Source organism: Mesoplodon mirus, assembly GCF_964341445.2.
Source record: "Mesoplodon mirus genome assembly, chromosome: 6".
Classification (NCBI taxonomy): domain Eukaryota; kingdom Metazoa; phylum Chordata; class Mammalia; order Artiodactyla; family Ziphiidae; genus Mesoplodon; species Mesoplodon mirus.
The window spans coordinates 47,542,158-47,560,170 of record NC_138982.1 but is presented as its reverse complement, the minus strand read 5'-3'; the positions used below and the strand labels follow the sequence as shown (position 1 = coordinate 47,560,170).

Here is an 18,013-nt window from a genome sequence, read left to right as displayed (position 1 = left end):
GACCTTGAAAAAATGCAAATTATGCATAAAAATGTAAATTAAAGTGGGCTTGGAGTGTGGCCTAAAAAGCTGCATTTCTACCAAATGATGCCATGGACAACACTTTGAGTAGTGAGACTAGATGATTTTGGGTATCACATATCCTGTGCATTTTATATTTGTAAAATGGCGGTAATAATACTGTCTAATGTAAGCTCAAACATGCAATAAGTACAAAGTGACAATTATGTTAAAGTCCCTGGATTCCTAAGGGCCTTTTACTCCAAATGATAACTAAAAAGCTTTAGAAACAAGCATATTTTAAATACCTGTGTGTATAAATTACTGCCTACATTGTTCAGTCTAGAAACTCTGATTTTAAAGAAGAGAACATAGATGCAGAAACACATAAATACAAAACAACCACATATATTCATTAATTCAAATTAATGACCCTCTGTGCCAGGTCATGGGAATGTTAGGAGGTACAGAAAATAAGTCTCAGTTGTGGGTTCTTCTCTTAAACGGAGCACAATTGAGTTGAGGAGTCATGATATGCATTAAAATTGCTAAACAAGAAAATAGCTAATTAAGTATAAAGATGACTGGAACAGGAAAGCAAATGCTAAAGGAAAAGGGAGACATCAGTGTGACTAGAGTCAAGAAAGTAATTGTAAGAGGCAGGAATTCCAGTGCCAGTGAAGGGCAAGACTACTGCAATTGACTCCTAATTATTCTGCCGGCTGTGTCTGTTATCACCCCACCTTTGCCCCATCCCACTAGCCTATTCCCCACGGGCAGCCACATGATCTTATTAAAATATAAATCAGATCATCTCCCTCCCCTGCTTAAAATCCTCCAATAGCTACTTAGAATGAAATGCAACTCCTTACTAAGGCCTATAATGCTCTAAATGATGCTGCCTCTACCACTCTCAGCTTCATCTACCACTTTCCTCCTGTGTCAGTTGGTTTTCCAGCTCCAAACCCAACCTTCCATACTGAGTTTGGCGACAGGGCCCTGCAAATTACTGTTCTTGCCAGTTGGTTTCCTATCAGGTTCCACCAGCAGGGGTCACTGTAGGGAAACTGGAAGCCAGGGAAGCTTCCTGTTCTTCCACCCTGGGCAGCAGCAGTTCCCATGTTTAGTCTCTCTTGGAACTTCCAGAACCAGCCTCATTATGCTCCCTGCAGCCAGGTAGGGCCCCTCCATAGAGAACTGAGCAAGAGCTGCAGAAGGTCCTTCCTCCAACCTCTTCCCCAGCCCAAGGGGTCGTTATCAGTATCTGTAGTTTTATCATTAGGTAATTTCAACATACTTTTTTCTCTTCTAGTCCTCTAACACTGGTGGAACTAATCCCTAAATTAATCTCCCTCTGTTGAAATATCTAATGGAATTTCAGTTTTACTAACTGGATCCTGAATGACACAGCCCCTCATTGCCTTCACTCCATCCACACTGAATATTTTTGTCCCTTGAACACAAGCTTATACTCATCTCAGCATCCTGGCAGTCCTATGTGACTGAACCTTTCTCGTCAAGTGCTTCATGTGGCTGGCTCCTTCTCATCAGGCAGGTCCCTGTTCAAGTGTCACCTCTTCAAAGAGGCCTCCACTGATCACTCTATTTAAAAGCATTTCCTAACCAGTCTTTACCCCCTTATCTGGGTTTACTTTCTTCCTACCACTTATAACATTCCTAGTTATATCTGTTCTTTACTCATTTAAATATTGGGTTGGCCCAAAAGTTCGTTCAGGTTTTTCTGTAACATCTTATGAACAAACTTTTGGGCCAACCCAATATTTATTTTCTGCCTCACCTATAAGAGTGTAGCTTCAGACAGAGGGTATAAACTGTGTTAGTCACTGCTGCATACATGCTTTTTTAAAAAATATTTATTTATTTGGCTGCATCGGGTCTTAGTTACGGCATGCGGGATCTTTCGTTGCGGTGCTCAGGCTTCTCTCTAGTTGTGGTGTGCAGGCTCCAGAGTGTGCGGACTCAGTAGTTGCGCCCCATGGGCTCTAGAGCGCAGTTGCCCCATAGCATGTGGTATCTTAGTTCCCCAACCAGGGATCGAACCCGTGTCCCCTGCATTTGAAGGCGGATCCTTTACCACTGGAAGTCCCTGCATACATGCTTAAAAGCTGGCACAAAGGAGGAGACCAAGTAACGTTTGCTGAGTGAATAAATGCATGAATGATTTGAGAAGGAGGAAAAGAGCATTTCCGGCACACGGAACAATATAAGCAGATGCCTAGAGAAATAAGCATGATGTGTAAAGACAGAGAAAAGTTCACTGCAACCATAATGAACAAGTGGCGATGAGAAACAAGTTTTGAGAAATACTGGAAACTCTTAAATGCTAGGCTGAAGAGTTTGAACTTTACCTTGTAACCACAAAAGATTTACTCACTGGGGAATAGGATGAGAAAGGGGTGAAGTTATTGAGGAAAAAAAAAGAGCAGGTGGTAATAATGAAACAAGGGTTTAAGAAACATCTGTCTTACATCTGTCTTGCAGTAAAAACAACTGCTAACAGTTATCTATCTAGCACAACTCATTGGATGGGCAAGGGATTTAGAAGTAGGGAAACCAGCTGAGAATCAGAAATCCAGATAAGAGATCATAAGGCCTGGTTGTGTGATTAAAAAGAACAACTTCTGGAGACATTTCAAAGAAAGATTCAACACAAGTTGGTTCCTATTTTACTTTGAAGGATGACAGATACAATAACAGCAAACTTTTGAGTCTGGGATATTGGAAAAACAGGGAGCGGGGCCTTAGAATGAGACTGGGAAGTCAAGAGGGAAAAGGATTTCTTTCTTGATTCTATTTTTCCTTGTAATTTAGAGCACCGTCTATTTCTCCCAAAGAATCCGATGTTCCTAGGATCTGGCTTTGAAGGTAGAAGAGCTGAATTCCCTCTTAATTTAAATTTGTAATTAAACCCTCCCTCCACCTGTTTCCCCAAGATCTAAAGTGCACAGGACTCAGTAAGACGGTAGAGTGGCTGAGGAGTGAGAAGCGACACGCCTACTTTACAGTAACAATCCCATAATCAAATGTAAAAATTTTGGGAACAGCTAAACATAGAGAACGAGTCCTGTAAATAATAAGCAATTTTGTGTAACCTGTACAGAACGTATTCCTTGGGGCTTCCCTGGTGGCGCAGTGGTTGAGAGTCCGCCTGCCGATGCAGGGGACGCGGGTTTGTGCCCCGGTCCGGGAGGATCTCACATGCCGCGGAGCGGCTGGGCTCGTGAGCCATGGCCGCTGAGCCTGCGCGTCCAGAGCCTGTGCTCCGCGGCGGGAGGGACCACAACAGCGAGAGGTCCGTGTACCGCAAAAAAACCCAAAAAACAAAAAACAAACAAAAAAACTTATTCCTTTTGCAATGCAAATTTCTTCTTTTTTTTGGCCACACCACGTGGCACGTGGGATCCTAGCTCCCCAACCAGGGATGGAATCTGCGACCCCTGCATTAGAAGCACAGAATCCTAACCAACGGACCGCTAGGGAAGTCCCTGCAATGCAAATTTCTTCATGACTCTTTTACCTGTGCAGCGGAGATCTTGGCCACTTGAATGATTTTCTCCATAGAAAGGTAGCTCTGCTGTGAGGGAGCGGGGCCGATGGCATGTGCTTCATCTGCCTGTTGAAGGAATATTAATTACATGCTTAAAAGACCACACAGCTGGTACACACTAGTACACTATACAGAACTGCGGCTGGGTCATCTTATTATTATAAATAAAAATGCTGGCTCCTAAGAACAATGCAAGAATTGAGGAACAGAAGCAGCAGCTCATGTCTATGTTATAAAAATAAGCCAGTTTGGAATCTTTCACAGGAGGAGGGTACCAAAACTTAACTTTTATGTATAAAACACACAGAGTGAAAATTAAAGTGCCTTGGGTTAGAAGGCAAGAGGCATTAGTCACAGTATTATTATTAGCAACAATAGTAACCTTAAATGTAGTTAATGCCAACAATGTACAATTTGACAACAGAGACAAAATATACAAGATGTATACAGTAAGAAATAAAATTACAAAGTTTCCTTAAGTTTATATAATTATTAGAGTATGATAATACCCATTCTATACATTTATGAACTATTTTTATATTGTCCCTTAAAACTTTCATATAATCATAGCACCCCTTGAAGCAGACCAGATACACAATATCATTCATTCATTCAAAGACTTACTGAATACCCACTATGTGCCATGCTTTGAGGTGAAGCTGCCTATACATCAGTAAACAGGACAAGTGTCTCTGTCTAGAGGAAGAGACAAACATCAAACATACATTCACACACTCAATGACAGCTGTGATAAAGGCCAAGAAGGAAAAACAGAGGACACAATGCAGGTAAGAGGAAGAGGATCAGGTTTAGTCTGGTCAGGGAAAGGCTGGGAGGGAAGGTCAAGGGGCTCCTTGACCTGGGACCTGGCCAGGCAAACAGGAGGAGGGGAGTTCGGAACAGGAATGGAGATGGGGGCAAGCCTCACCGGCAGAGAAAACAACACATACGAAGGTCCTGGGGTGGGAAGAAATCTGGCCCATTTGAGGGACTGAAGGAGGCTTGTGTGGCTGGAGCAATGAATAAGGGGTCAGGGACCAGACATGTGACTGGAAGACAGGGGGATGCAGATCTTAGAGGGCCTTGTGGGAGGTTAAAGCTTTGGACTGTCTCCCAAGGGGACACATGATGAGACTTTTTAAAGTGTGTGTTTTTAATTTAAACTTTTAATTCCACAATATACAAATCCATTCTCATTCTAAAGACTGTGAACAGTAATACAGAAGCAAAGGAGTCCTTTGGCATTGCCCCTCTCCCTCATTCTAAACTCCTTCCAGATATAACCTCTATGATCAATGTGGGACATACCTTTCCATATCCACATTCCTATTTATTTGAATATATTTATATAAACATACAACAGTTTTAGTTTTTGTTTTTACACCAATAGGATCAAACTCTAGAGTCATCTTCTGCAATTGCTTTTTTCACTAACAGTATGTCGAGAGCTCTTTTCTTGCTAGTACACACGTCTACCTCATTTTTTTTATAACAATTGCATAATGTGCCACAGTATGAAGGTACTATAGTTCATTTAATCAGGTACCTCTAAATGGACATTTAAGCTGTAATGGCAAACGGATGCCGGCAGCATCTTGTGCATGCCTCTAGGTGCACATATGTGTGAGTATGTCTCTGGACAGAGACCTAGAGGAGTGTTTCTAGGGCTGGGTGAAAGATATGACATTTTAATCGCTCCTGGTTAATCATCCCTTGAAATGGTGTCACTAATATACATTTCCATCAATAACCTGATTTCTAACCACATTAACCAACACTGAATACTATCCATCTTTTAAATTATTGATAATCTAGAGGATGATAAAAAGGTTTAAAGCATTTAAAGCACAGGAGTAACATGAAAAATCTGATTTTTAAGCTATCAGTCTGGCTGAAGTGTAGAAAATATTGTGGGAGGGGGTCAAGGGTAAAGTAGGGAGACCACATACAAGGCTACAGCATTTGACCAGGCGAAGATGATAGCGGCTTTGACTTAAGGTGTAGGTGGTAGAGGGCAGAAAGAAGTGGAAAGAAATGTTTGAGAAGCAGAATTAACAGCAATTGGAGATTGTCTAGGTGGGGAAGGGGGAAGGATGTAGAGAGGGGAGGAAGATGGGAGATATTCAAACACTCCCAGATCTCTGGCATTATTATTTTTATGAGCGATGGTGTTGCCACCTACTGGGTTAGGGAAGTCTGCAAGAAAAGCATGCTCAGTACAGATGAAAGGTGATGAGTTTAATTTCAGACATATTGATTTGGTGCCCATCCAGGTGGAGGTGTTGAGTGGGAGGCTGGATAGACATGTATCATGTTCAAAAGAAAGTCTGGGCTAGAAATAGACATTTGGAAGTTTTTAGCAAAGCCACAGGACTTGATGATATGATCTAGAGTGACAGTATACAGTGAGAAAAGAAGAAAATGGAAGATTCTTAACAGGGGAGAGGAGAAGGACTCCACAGCACAGGAAGAAAACTAGCCTTGGATGGGAAGAGGACAGATGCAGATGCAGCGAGCAGATTCTGCGGCAGGAAGCTCAATTCTACGTCCTCTGTGACTCAAGATCATCTGCTGAGAATAGGTGGTAGAGGGAGAGTCAGAGGTGGGAATAGAGCAAAACTGGTTTGAGATAGTCCCTGCACAGAATTCAGGGGGAAAGTGGCAGTGTGGAAAGCCCAGGTGAAGCTGGTCATAATTTTACAGTTAAGTCAAGGCTCAGAAACATTAAATGACTTGTCTAAGATCCCTTGGCCAGTAACTGGCAGTTGCTAAGACTGACCTCGATCCTTCTCCTGGTACATCAGGGATCTGGATGTGCGCCACTGACAGTATGATCTATGGGTCAGCCACATTCTCTGAACCGTTTTAACCAATCCTTGATGAGACAGGACCTTGCCTAGAAGTCAACTACACCACTAGGCACACAGTGTAGTTCCACTGGTGTTACGTTTGGAAAAGGTTCCCAAGATAAATTTTTAGTGAGCAGTTTGAACTTACCTACTTAGACACTGTTAATACTAGCAAATATAAACTGTCAACAAAGAAGTAAAATACTGACACAGTAAACAAATACGATCACTTACAAAATTTGACTTCCAGTTTTTAACAACGTACCATGTCAACATGCATGGAATTCCTGTCGGCCTCACTATAAACAGCCACAGACTGTACACCCATTTTTTTGGCTGTTCGTATCACCCTGCAGGCAATTTCTCCTCTGTTTGCAATGAGGACTTTGGTAATGTTTCGTCCTGTTTAAAATACCATGAAAACCATACACAAATGTTACTGGGGAATTAAGGAATGAGAATGCAAAATATAGTTGTCCCTCAGTATCCATGGGGGACTGGTTCCAGGAACCCTGCAGACACCAAAACCCGCAGATGCATAAATACTAATACTATATAAAATGGGGTAGTATTTGCATATAACCTACCCACACCCTCCAGTTTACTTCAAATCATCTCTAGATTACTTATAATACCTAATATAATATAAATGCTACAGGGACTTCCCTGATGGCACAGTGGTTAAGAATCTCCCTGCCAATGCAGGGGACATGGGTTCGAGCCCTGGTCTGGGAAGATCCCACATGCCGCAGAGCAACTAAGTCCATGCACCACAACTACTGAGCCTGTGCTCTAGAGCTCGCAAGCCACAACTACTCAGCCTATGTGCCACAACTACTGAAGCCTGTATGCCTAGAGCCCATGCTCCGCAACAAAGAGAAGCCACTGCAATGAGAAGCCCGTGCACCGCAAGGAAGAGTAGCCCCTGCTCGCCGCAACTGGAGAAAGCCCGCGCACAGCAATGAAGACCCAACGCAGCCAAAAATAAAAAAATAAAAAAGCTACATAAATAGTTGTAAGTACAATGTAAATGCTATATAAATAGTTGCCAGTGCACAGCAAATTCAAGATTTGCTTGGAAACTTCCTGGAATTTTCAAATATTTTTGATCCTTGGCTCCTTGAACCTGCAGATGTGGGACCTATGGATACTAAAGGGCCAAATGTAAATATTCTATGATGATATTAACTAGGTTATAAACATTTGTTTTGGTAAAATCAGCATAACAAAGCCTCAAATAACCATTTTAGCTAATATCAGTGCATTTCTTTTCAATGTCCAATATTTGTAGATGTTGCTACTTGTGTAGGGTAAAGTTAGACCTTTGCAGAGATAGGGTCACTTTAACTTATAATGTCTCTATTGTCTTTATTGCCGATTGTCTCTCTGGGTACACCAAGTTATCTTCTTTGCCTTTCCTTTTTTGTTGTTGTTTGTTTGTTTTGGCTGCACCAGGTTTAGCTGCGGGACTCAGGATTTTCGTTGTGGCATGCGGGATCCTTTGTTGCAATGTGCGAGATCTGTGCACTCTTAGCTGTGGCATGCATGCAGGATCTAGCTCCCGGACCAGGGATCGAACCCAGGCCCCCTGCATCGGGAGTGTGGAGTCTTAACCACTGGACCACCAGGGAAGTACCCCCTCATTGTGGGTTTTTTTTTTGGTACGCGGGCCTCTCACTGTTGTGGCCTCTCCCGTTGCAGAGCACAGGCTCCGGACGCGCAGGCTCCGTGGCGTGTGGGATCTTCCCGGACCGGGGCACGAACCCGTGTCCCCTGCATCGGCAGGCGGACTCACAACCACTGCGCCACCAGGGAAACCCCTGTTTTTTTTTTTTAACATCTTTATTGGAGTATAATTGCTTTACAGTGGTGTGTTAGTTTCTGCTGCCTTTCCATTTTGACCTCGATTAGAATCAATGCCAGTGTGATCAGATAAGGGAGAGCTGTTAATAAGCCTTTAGAAGTCATGAAATTCAAGATACTCTTATTAACATAAATTCTTACTCAGCTTTTTCAATTTAAAATAAAATTAAAAGATGCTTTGTTATGTCAAAGATCAAATTACAATAGCTAAAAAAAAAAGCACAGTTAATAATAACTAAACTTTAATACCTATTTTCTATGCCCCAGGTCCTCTGCTAAACACTCAACTTGGACTTAAATCCTCACAATCATCCTATGAAGTAGAGGCTATTATTATTATCTTAATTTTAAAAATGAAGATATTAAGATTGAAAGAGATACTGATTTCCTGAAATCATAGAGCTAAAAAAAATGGTAGTTCCAGGATTTGAACCCCGGTTAGCTTCACTCCAGAATGTGAGCTCTTCATCACTCTGTTCCACTGCCTCTATCTCTCTGTACACAGGGGTGTGTGGTTCTTGCAATATAAATGAATACTGCACCAGTTCACTGGCATTAGTGTCATATGACATGTTATTGTATTAATAAATAAAATACACTTCCATCATCACACATGAAATAAATGTTTTTGACAGTTTATAATATTTATTTTACTCAAAAAATAAAGCTTTATATAATTTCAAAGTATGTTTTTTGGGACTTCCCTTGTGGGTCCAGTGGTTAAGAATCGGTCTTACAATGCAGAGGACGCCAGTTCAATCCCTGGTCGGGGAACTAAGATCCCACATGTCACGGGGCAACTAAGCCCACGCGCCACAACTGCTGAGCCTGTGTGCTCTGCAGCCCGTGCGACACAACTAGAGAGAAGCCTGTGCACAACAAAAAAGAGCCCACGCGCCGCAATGAAGGATCCTGCGTGCCGCAACTAAGACCCCACACAGCCAAAAAATAAATATTTTTTTAAAAAAGAAAAAAAGCTCAGCATCATTATAAAAAACAAACAAACAACAAACTATGTTTTTCAACAGGGATCTATAGAGCCCAAGCTGTCACAGGGGTGCTAGGGTGAAGCATGCATGTATATGTTGGAGGAGGGGGCTACACTCAGTCAACCGGAAGTTACACTTTTAAATGTTTACAGTTGGGAACTCCACGTAACATTTTTTTTGAAAAAAAAAAAAAATTCCTGCTACTGGAAAGAACTGTTTTCAAGCACTGATTTAGACCATCATATGTATGCTTTTTCAATTCAATACACTAAAGAGGGTCAAATAAATAACAACATAAACATAAAATGTCCTTAACTATTTACCTATATATTTTAGACTCAAAAGCAAGAGAGATTTAACATAAGAGGTGAAAACCATTGACTCAATACTAAGAAAGTAATCATGAAAATCCAAAACTTCAAAAGTATATAAAAACTAATTCTATTATGCACACATTAAATAATTAAGCATTTCCCTTTCTTACTTCATAACCTGAAACAAGGCCAAATAGAAGAGGGTATCAGTACCTGTGGTAGTTGCATACCTCATGGCTTTTTGCTTCCAAGTCCATCCCCTATAAAATGAATCCAAATGGAATTATAATTAAACAGGATATGTAAGATCTGTCATTGTTCTCTCAAAAGAATCTCAATTTTTAAAAACTTGCAACCAAATCTAGATATGACTTTAGTTACATTTAAACCTTAAGCCTACAGAGTGATTCAATAAGATTTACTTTGTGGGAAGAAAACGAATCTAGAAATCAAAAGTTACAGTTCTGGCTGTTCTCCCTGGTACTAAGTGTCCTTGACCAGATCACCTAACCGGCTCATTCCTGAGGCTGGCAAATGACCATGGAGTCAGAAACAATTAGAAAGCCAAGGTACTTCAAGATCATCTAGTTCAGCTTGTTTTCAAACTTTTTTCACCAGAACCCAAAGTAAAAACTATGTTTGACTTCACAAGCCAGTACACACACAGAAGTTTTATGAAAGAAAATTTCCCCGATGTTTCGATAGTTCCTGTTCTATTCCATTTTATTAAATAAAATGTCCTGGGAAGACCCACAGCTTTGGTACTTGAGTTCCACAAGATGGTTTTCTCAGGAGGCCACTGCTTTCCCACATCTTTCCAATCAACTGAACTCGCTTTCTTGATCTTCAATGGGGAGGTGGGGAATCACAGCATCTTCCCATCACAATCTTCAGATACGCTTACCAATAAGATTCAAGGCCTGTCCTGGGCAATGTGTCTATAAAATGACTGCTTCTTGGTAAATCCAGCTTAAGACTCTGAGTCAGTTTTAAGGACACGGCTGAACTAAAGTTTTCTTCTGCCATTTTCCAGTGAAAACCAAGAGACAACCACCTCCCACACACACACCACTTAACTATAATCTTCTATTCCAGCAATGTTCTGATTGGTCTATTCCATTTTTCACCATTATCTACACTACAATTTAAAATGGCTTAAAAAACATTAAGAAGTTGCTTCCATGCGATTAATCCATCCTGATTCAAGAATTTCTATACCAGTTTCTCCTCGTTTTTAAAATTCCACCACTAGACTAGATTTCTTTCCTGAGTTACTACAAAATCATGACATAAAAAAACATGTAAACACCCTATATACTGATAAGATTTTAATTCTACATGCCATTAACAATTCTAACATTTTCCAGGGTGACACCCACTTGAGAATGGTTCTATAAATAATAGCTAAGATTTGAGAGGGAGAGGGAAGTGAGAGAAAATGGGTCTGTGTAATATCCTGAAGAGCCCTGGAAACCTAAGAAAAGAAAAATCAGGAGAAAAAGAAGAGCACTAACATTGCTTTCATCAACTGTCATATTTTGCTCTGGGGCTAGTCCTACAATTAAGTAACTGAAAATCTACATCCATACAGTAACTTTTGGACAATAAAAGCAATAAAAAAAACTTAAGACAAATCATGAAGTCTGCAAAGGCTACATCTATGGATTGATTCATATGCATCAGATTCTGTTTAAGCCTCTTTACATTAATATTAATTCATTTAATTCGCACAGTCTAAGGCACTAGTATTATCTCTTCTAGGGATAGTATCATCACCTCCTCCTAGGTAAAGAAATTGAAGCACTGAGGATAATAAGTAACTTTCTCAAGGTTACTCACACACCCAGAGTAGCAAAGCTGAGACCCCTGCCTTCTGAGTGCAGAGTCTGTGCCCTTCAGCACTAAGCTATACTGTGTTTCCAGAATGATGGAGGAGGAGGGAAGAGAAGGCAAAGGAAGCTAAAGAAGCTTGCTACCTGGAAACCTCAGAGTGTCTTCACTGCCAGTAATTGTCTCCGAAGCTTAAAATCAGAAACTGATCTGGAGTCAGGTTAGTTAGAGTGAGTCATCAGATAGCTTTGTTCAAATGTGTGTACAAAGCTGCTGACAAAACCTCTCAGCTCGCCGGAGACAAATTTGCTTTTGTTAACTTGATTCATTTCAGCAAAGGGAAAGAACTCCAAGAGTCTTTGGCATCCTGGCGCCATTTCTTACCACTAGTGTAAACTAGGGCAAGTCTTTGACCCCTTCGGACTTCACCAGAAGCAGGATCATAACAACGCTCCCCAAAGAGGGAATGCAGTGAAAACACAGTGTTAATGGTTAGAAGCTGTACAGCGTTGTTCTTGGCCCTATGGCGAGGGGCGCATGGAGACGGCAGGCTCAGCTCCACCACTCCCCCACTCCACAAAAATGGGCAGAATGCTGAAGGTTGGATGTGTGGAAGGGAGAAGAAAGCGTGTCTCCCTCCCGATGCCGAGACTGAAAGCAGAACCTCCCCCGGACTGGGCTGGAGTTTTTCTTCCGTCCTCCCCTCCTCCCTCTCTACCCTCGGTCCCTCCGCGCCTCTCACATGCCGCACGAGTCCATTCACCCCCAGCCCCGACACTGATCCACCGCCCCTCCACCCGCCGTTACCTCGGCGGCAGCAGCAAACTCGGGACTCGCTGCCATCGGTTCCTCTCCGCCGCCACCAGCAGGACCGACAACGCAGAGGCCGCCGCCATGTCCCTGCAGCCCCGTCACTCTCCGACGCTTAGACACAGCAGCTGTGTCCCACTCACTGCAAAACCTTGCCTCCGCTCTGCGAGCCTCTTGTCCTCCGCCGGCCACCGTCCAGGTCAGAGCCAAGCAATAGGTGAACCGAAGGGTGGTGGGGGCGTATCCACCAAAACCAATCAAAGAACAGAGCAGGGCTTGGGTGGCGGCGATTGGCCAGTCGGTCCGCGTGCCGCGGGGGTGCGGTCCCCGCTCCCTCCGCCCCTTGCGCCAACCGGAGGAGGGGTCGGCTTTGTCCTCAGCCTTCCTTGGACTCGGATCACTGTTTCTCCCCTTGGCCCTCAGCGTTCCTTCGTTCTGGAACACTGCTCCTGACCATTATTATTAAAGCCGCAAGGAAGTGGGCGAGGCAGAGTCATGGGGAAAAAGTCAAATGGAGTGGAGAGCAAGATAAAATTCTCTAATGATCTCAAGAATGGAAAAAATAAAATGAATAACTAAAATTAAATTTAAAACCACCCTGAGCTTTTTAAAAAGTGTTTTAACGGACTGTTGAGGAAAAGAGGAAGTCAAAACCGAACTGCAGAATATCTAGAAAACAAAAGTACTGAAAACAGTGCATATAGATGCTTATTTGATATAACTAAAGCCGGGCTTATAGGAAAATTATAGTGAACGTAAATTAATCATCCAATTTAAGGGTTAGAAAAAAATACATAAATAAAGCATAATAAAGTAGTAAAGATTTTTAAAAAAGAAATAAATGAATTAAGAAAACTAATATAGAAGCACTAATAAGTTCAGAAAATAAATAAATAAATAAATAGTAACTAATCTAATCAGAAGGGGAGAAATGCACACTTGCCATGATTAAAAAGAAAAAAAAAAGGTAAGTGGGGAAAAGGTGCAGGTATAGGAAAAAATTATAAATTTGTAAGAGGCTATTTTGCTCAACTTTAAGCAAATAAACTTTGAAAGCCTGGATGAAATGGATGCTGTTCAAGATAAGAAAATACAGTTTACCCAAATAGATCCTGAGATAGAAAATCTAATTAAACCATTACCACAGAAGAACAAGAGAATATTATCAAAGACCTATCATTCCTACTGCCTTCATTTCCACCTTCACCTCCATCCCCAAAACACATGACTCACCTTGTTTCACAAGGAAACTCCACCAAAATGGTAAATAGTAGTTGACCACAATGCTATTAATTCTGACCCAGAGCACAGAAAAAATTGGAAGTCCTCCAAAATCTTATGAGGTGAGATAACATTGGTACCAAAATCTAACAAAGATAGCACACACACACACACACACACACAAAACTATAGTCCAATTTCTTCACTTATGAATATTAATGGGAAAATCTCAAGTATATTACTAACTAAAGTATCTGGTAGCATATGGAAAGAGTAATACACCATGATTAAGGGTTATTACAGAAATGTAAGAAGATTCAATATTAATATAATTAATCTTATTAATAATTTAAAAGAGAAAAAATTGTATCATGTTCATAGATGCTTAATAGGTCTTTGATAAAATTCAACATTCATTCTAGATTTTAAGACTCAATAATTCAAGAGTGGTATTGGGACAAGTGGCAAGCCCTCTGGGGGGGGAAAAGTTGAATCCCTACTCACTCCTCATACCTAACACCAAAGTAAGTTCCAAATGGATAAAAGATTAAATATAAAAGATAAAATCATAACAGTGCTAGAATATATCATAGGATATCTTAAAGAAGGAAAGGTTTTTCTAAGTGTAACACAATACTCAGAAACTATAACAGAAAAAGAATTGATAAATTCAACTACATAATTTTTTTTGAAAATCTGCACAACTAAACATATATATAGAAAAAAGTAAACTAGGAATAATTTTATAACTCTTATCACAGATGAAGGCCTACTTTCCTTAATATATAAATAACTCCTACAAATCAATAAGAAAAAAGATCTATAATGCAAGAGAAAAGCTTCAAAGAATATGAAGAGACCAAGGGAACAGAATAGAGAGCCCAGAAGTAAACCCACGCATATATGATCAACTAAGCTTTGACAAGGGCGCCAAGTGCACCCAATGGGGAAAAAATAGTCCCTTCAATAAGTACTGTTGGGAAAACTGGACATCCTCATATGAAAGAATGAAACTGGACCCTGCCTTACACCACTAGAAGAAAACATAGGGAAAATGCTTCTTGACATTGGTTTTTTATTTTTTAGATATGACACCAAAAGCAAAGGCAAAAAAAGCAAAAATAAAGTAGGGACAACATCGAGCTAAAAAGTTTCATCAGCAAAGGAAACAATCAACAAATGAAAAGGGCATCTGCTGAATAGGAGAAAATATTTACAAACCATATGTCTGACAAGGGGTTAATATCTAAAATGTAGAGAGACTTTATACAACTCAGTAGCAAAAAACAAATAATCCAATTAAAAATGGGCAAAGGACCCAAATAGACATTTTCCCAAAGAAGACATACAAACAACTAACACCTACATGAAAAGGTGCTCAACACCACTAGTCATCAGGGAAATGCAAATCAAAACCACAATGAGATGTCACCTGTTAGGATGGCTATTATCAAAAAGACAAAAGATAACAAGTGTTGGTGAGGATGTGGAGAAAAGGGAACCCTTGTACACTGTTGGTGGGAATGTAAATTGGACAGTCATTATGGAAAACATCATTATTCAGAGTCCTCAGAAAATTAAAAATAGAACTACCATATGATTCAGCAATCCCACTTCTGGACATATATCTGAAGGAAACAAAATCAGTATCTTGAAGAGATATATGCATTACCACCTTTATTGCAGCATTATTCACAGGAGCCAAGATATAGTAACAACATAAGTATCTGTTGACTGAATGAACCATGAGAAAGAAATCCTGCCATTTGCAACAAAGTGGATGAACCTGGAGGACATTATGCTAAGTGAAATGAGCCAGATAAAGATAAATACTGTATGATCTCACTTATATTTGGAATTAAAAAAAAAAGTCAAACATATAGAAACAGAGAGTAAAATGGTGGTTACCAGGAGCTGAGGGGTGGGGGAAAAAGGGGAGATACTGATCAAAGGGAACAAACTTTCAGTTATAAGATGAATAACTTCTGGGGAATCTAATGTATAGCATGGTGACTCTAATTATGATACGGTATTGTATATTTGACATTTATTAAGAGAGTAGATCTTAAGTATTCTCATCACCTGACTGTGGTAATAATTTTACAATGTATACATATACCAACTCATCACATTGTACATGTTAAATATATACAATTTTGTTTGTCACTTATACCTCAATAAAGCTAAGGGGGAAACTAACAAGTATAAAGAAAAAAAAGAATATGAGGAGTTCACAGAATAGGAAATGTAAATAAATGTAAAAGGCACTTGACCTTATTACAAATCAAAGAAATACAAATTAAAACTATAGGGCTTCCCTGGTGGCGCAGTGGTTAAGAATCCGCCTGCCAATGCAGGGGACACGGGTTCGAGCCCTGGTCCGGGAAGATCCCACATGCCGCGGAGCAACTAAGCCCGTGTGCCACAACTACTGAGCCTGCGCTCTAGAGCCCGTGAGCCACAACTACTGAAGCCCGCGTGCCTAGAGCCCGTGCTCTGCAACAAGAGAAGCCACCGCAATGAGAAGCCTGCGCACCGCAACGAAGAGTAGCCCCCGCTTGCCGCAACTAGAGAAAGCCCGCGCGCAGCAATGAAGACCCAATGCAGCCAAAAATAAATAAATAAAAAAAATAAATTTATAAGAAATATAAAAAATAAAACTATAATGATATACCACATTTCACCTGTCACATTAGCATATATCAAACGTTTAATAACACTGTAATTAGGGACATGAGAGTGTTATCATTATTGAGTGAAAATTGGTACAACCATTATGCAGAGTACTTTGGTAATAGTTATCAAAATTGCAAATTCATGGGCTTTCCTGGTGGCGCAGTGGTTGAGAGTCTGCCTGCTGATGCAGGGGACACGGGTTCGTGCCCTGGTCCGGGAAGATCCCACATGCTGCAGAGCGGCTGGGCCCGTGAGCCATGGCCGCTGAGCCTGCGCGTCCGGAGCCTGTGCTCCACAACGAGAGAGGCCACAACAGTGAGAGGCCCGCGTACCGCAAAAAAAAAAAAAAAAAAGCAAATTCACAAACTTTTGAAACTAGCAAAGCTATTTCTTAGAAATCACTCAAGATATACTCACAGATATTTGAAATGGTGTCTGATTAAGGAAACTTATTGTTTCATTGTTGGAAGTAAACTAATTAAAAGAGACTGGTTAAATAAATGTACGGATATACATTTAATGGATTACTATGCAGCCACTAAAAAAAGAATGAGACAGCACTATATGTACTCATGTATTAAGATTCATTGATGAGTGAAAAAAGCAATGTGCAGAACTGTGGTTATTATTCTATCATTTGTGTAAAAATAGGACAAAGAAAAAACATACATGCTTATGTATGTAGCAATAGCCTCTGGGAAAGAAAAGTTGTTGGCTCCAAGACAGGGACAGGATAGCAGGATAGTGACAGCTTTTTATTATACACGCTTTTACATACTTTGGATTTGTTTTGACATAACTTCAGACTTAGAGAAAAGCTACAAGAATAGTACCCTTCACCTATAAATCCCAAGTGTTTATATTTTACCACATTTACTTTATCTTTTGCTCTCCGTGTACCTACACACACACACACACACACTCACACACACACACACACTCATATACTCATACTTTTTTTTCTGAACCATTTGCAAGTAAGTTGCAGACATGATGCCCTTTTTTACTCCTAACTACTTTAATGTGTATTTCCTAAAACAAAGAGATTCTCTTACCTATACATGCTCTCTGAACCTGCTTGGGCTTGATCCTGGATGTACCATTTCCATCTTGCAATTGATTACTGTTAGACCCATCCAGCTTCATTACTTAGTGGATTTGACAGAATCCAGCTCAAAAATGGTCAATTCTGGATATATGGTCACTTAGTGTCCCAAGGTCAAGTGTTCCAGGACCCAGTAACATGCCAAGAGCTGTTTCTCAAAGGGTATATATTTCTCTGCTGCAAATGGCATGGCCGTGGTCTTGCTCCAGAATGCCCAGGGCCTGTTATGATTCTCCCACTAGAGTTTGCCAAAAATTTCATGCTGTACCTTTGCCCACTGCTGAAACCTCCAACACCGTAAGGTCTGTCTGAGTCTCTGGCTCAAGCAGCAGGGCTGATTGCATCATGGCCTGGAGTTGCTGTACTGCCCTTTCCTGATCTGGCCCCACTCAAAACTGATTGCTTTCTATGTCACCTGGTAAATGGACCAGAGGAATTTTCCTAGCTGTAGAATGTTGTCACCAGAACCCAAAGAGGCCTACCTAACTGGCTCTGTGTTTCCTTCTTTGTGGAAAGGATGCAAGACAAGAAACATCTGTATTTTATTTTGGAGGGGATATTCTGGCATGTCCTTGATCCTCTGTGTCCTTAAATACTTCAATGAAGTAGTCAGTCCCTGAATCTTCATACCTCCTGGAACACATGTGTTTAACCAAGGCGTCCAGCATAATAATTGCTCCATGCTTGTCCTGTATAATTAGCATGATGTCATCAATGTAGTGGTTCAATGATATTCCATGGGATGTCTGTGCAGTCCAGATCACTTTGGATTACATTATGACAGAGGA

General features: G+C 40.8%; 1 protein-coding gene across 1 annotated transcript in view; it reads right to left on the bottom strand.

Annotated features, from left to right (window-relative positions):
- MCCC1 (methylcrotonyl-CoA carboxylase subunit 1) overlaps positions 1–13,374 on the bottom strand; it is a 71,197-nt gene extending 57,823 nt beyond the window's left edge. Inside the window, exons 1-4 of the mRNA XM_082625839.1 lie at positions 12,221–13,374; positions 9,797–9,843; positions 6,683–6,819; positions 3,539–3,634 (exon numbers count right to left, since the gene is read on the bottom strand). Coding sequence (XP_082481965.1) covers positions 3,539–3,634; positions 6,683–6,819; positions 9,797–9,843; positions 12,221–12,309 — 369 coding nt within the window. The 5' untranslated portion in view covers positions 12,310–13,374. The remainder of the gene's footprint in view (positions 1–3,538; positions 3,635–6,682; positions 6,820–9,796; positions 9,844–12,220) is intronic.
- Positions 13,375–18,013: the final 4,639 nt, after the last annotated feature.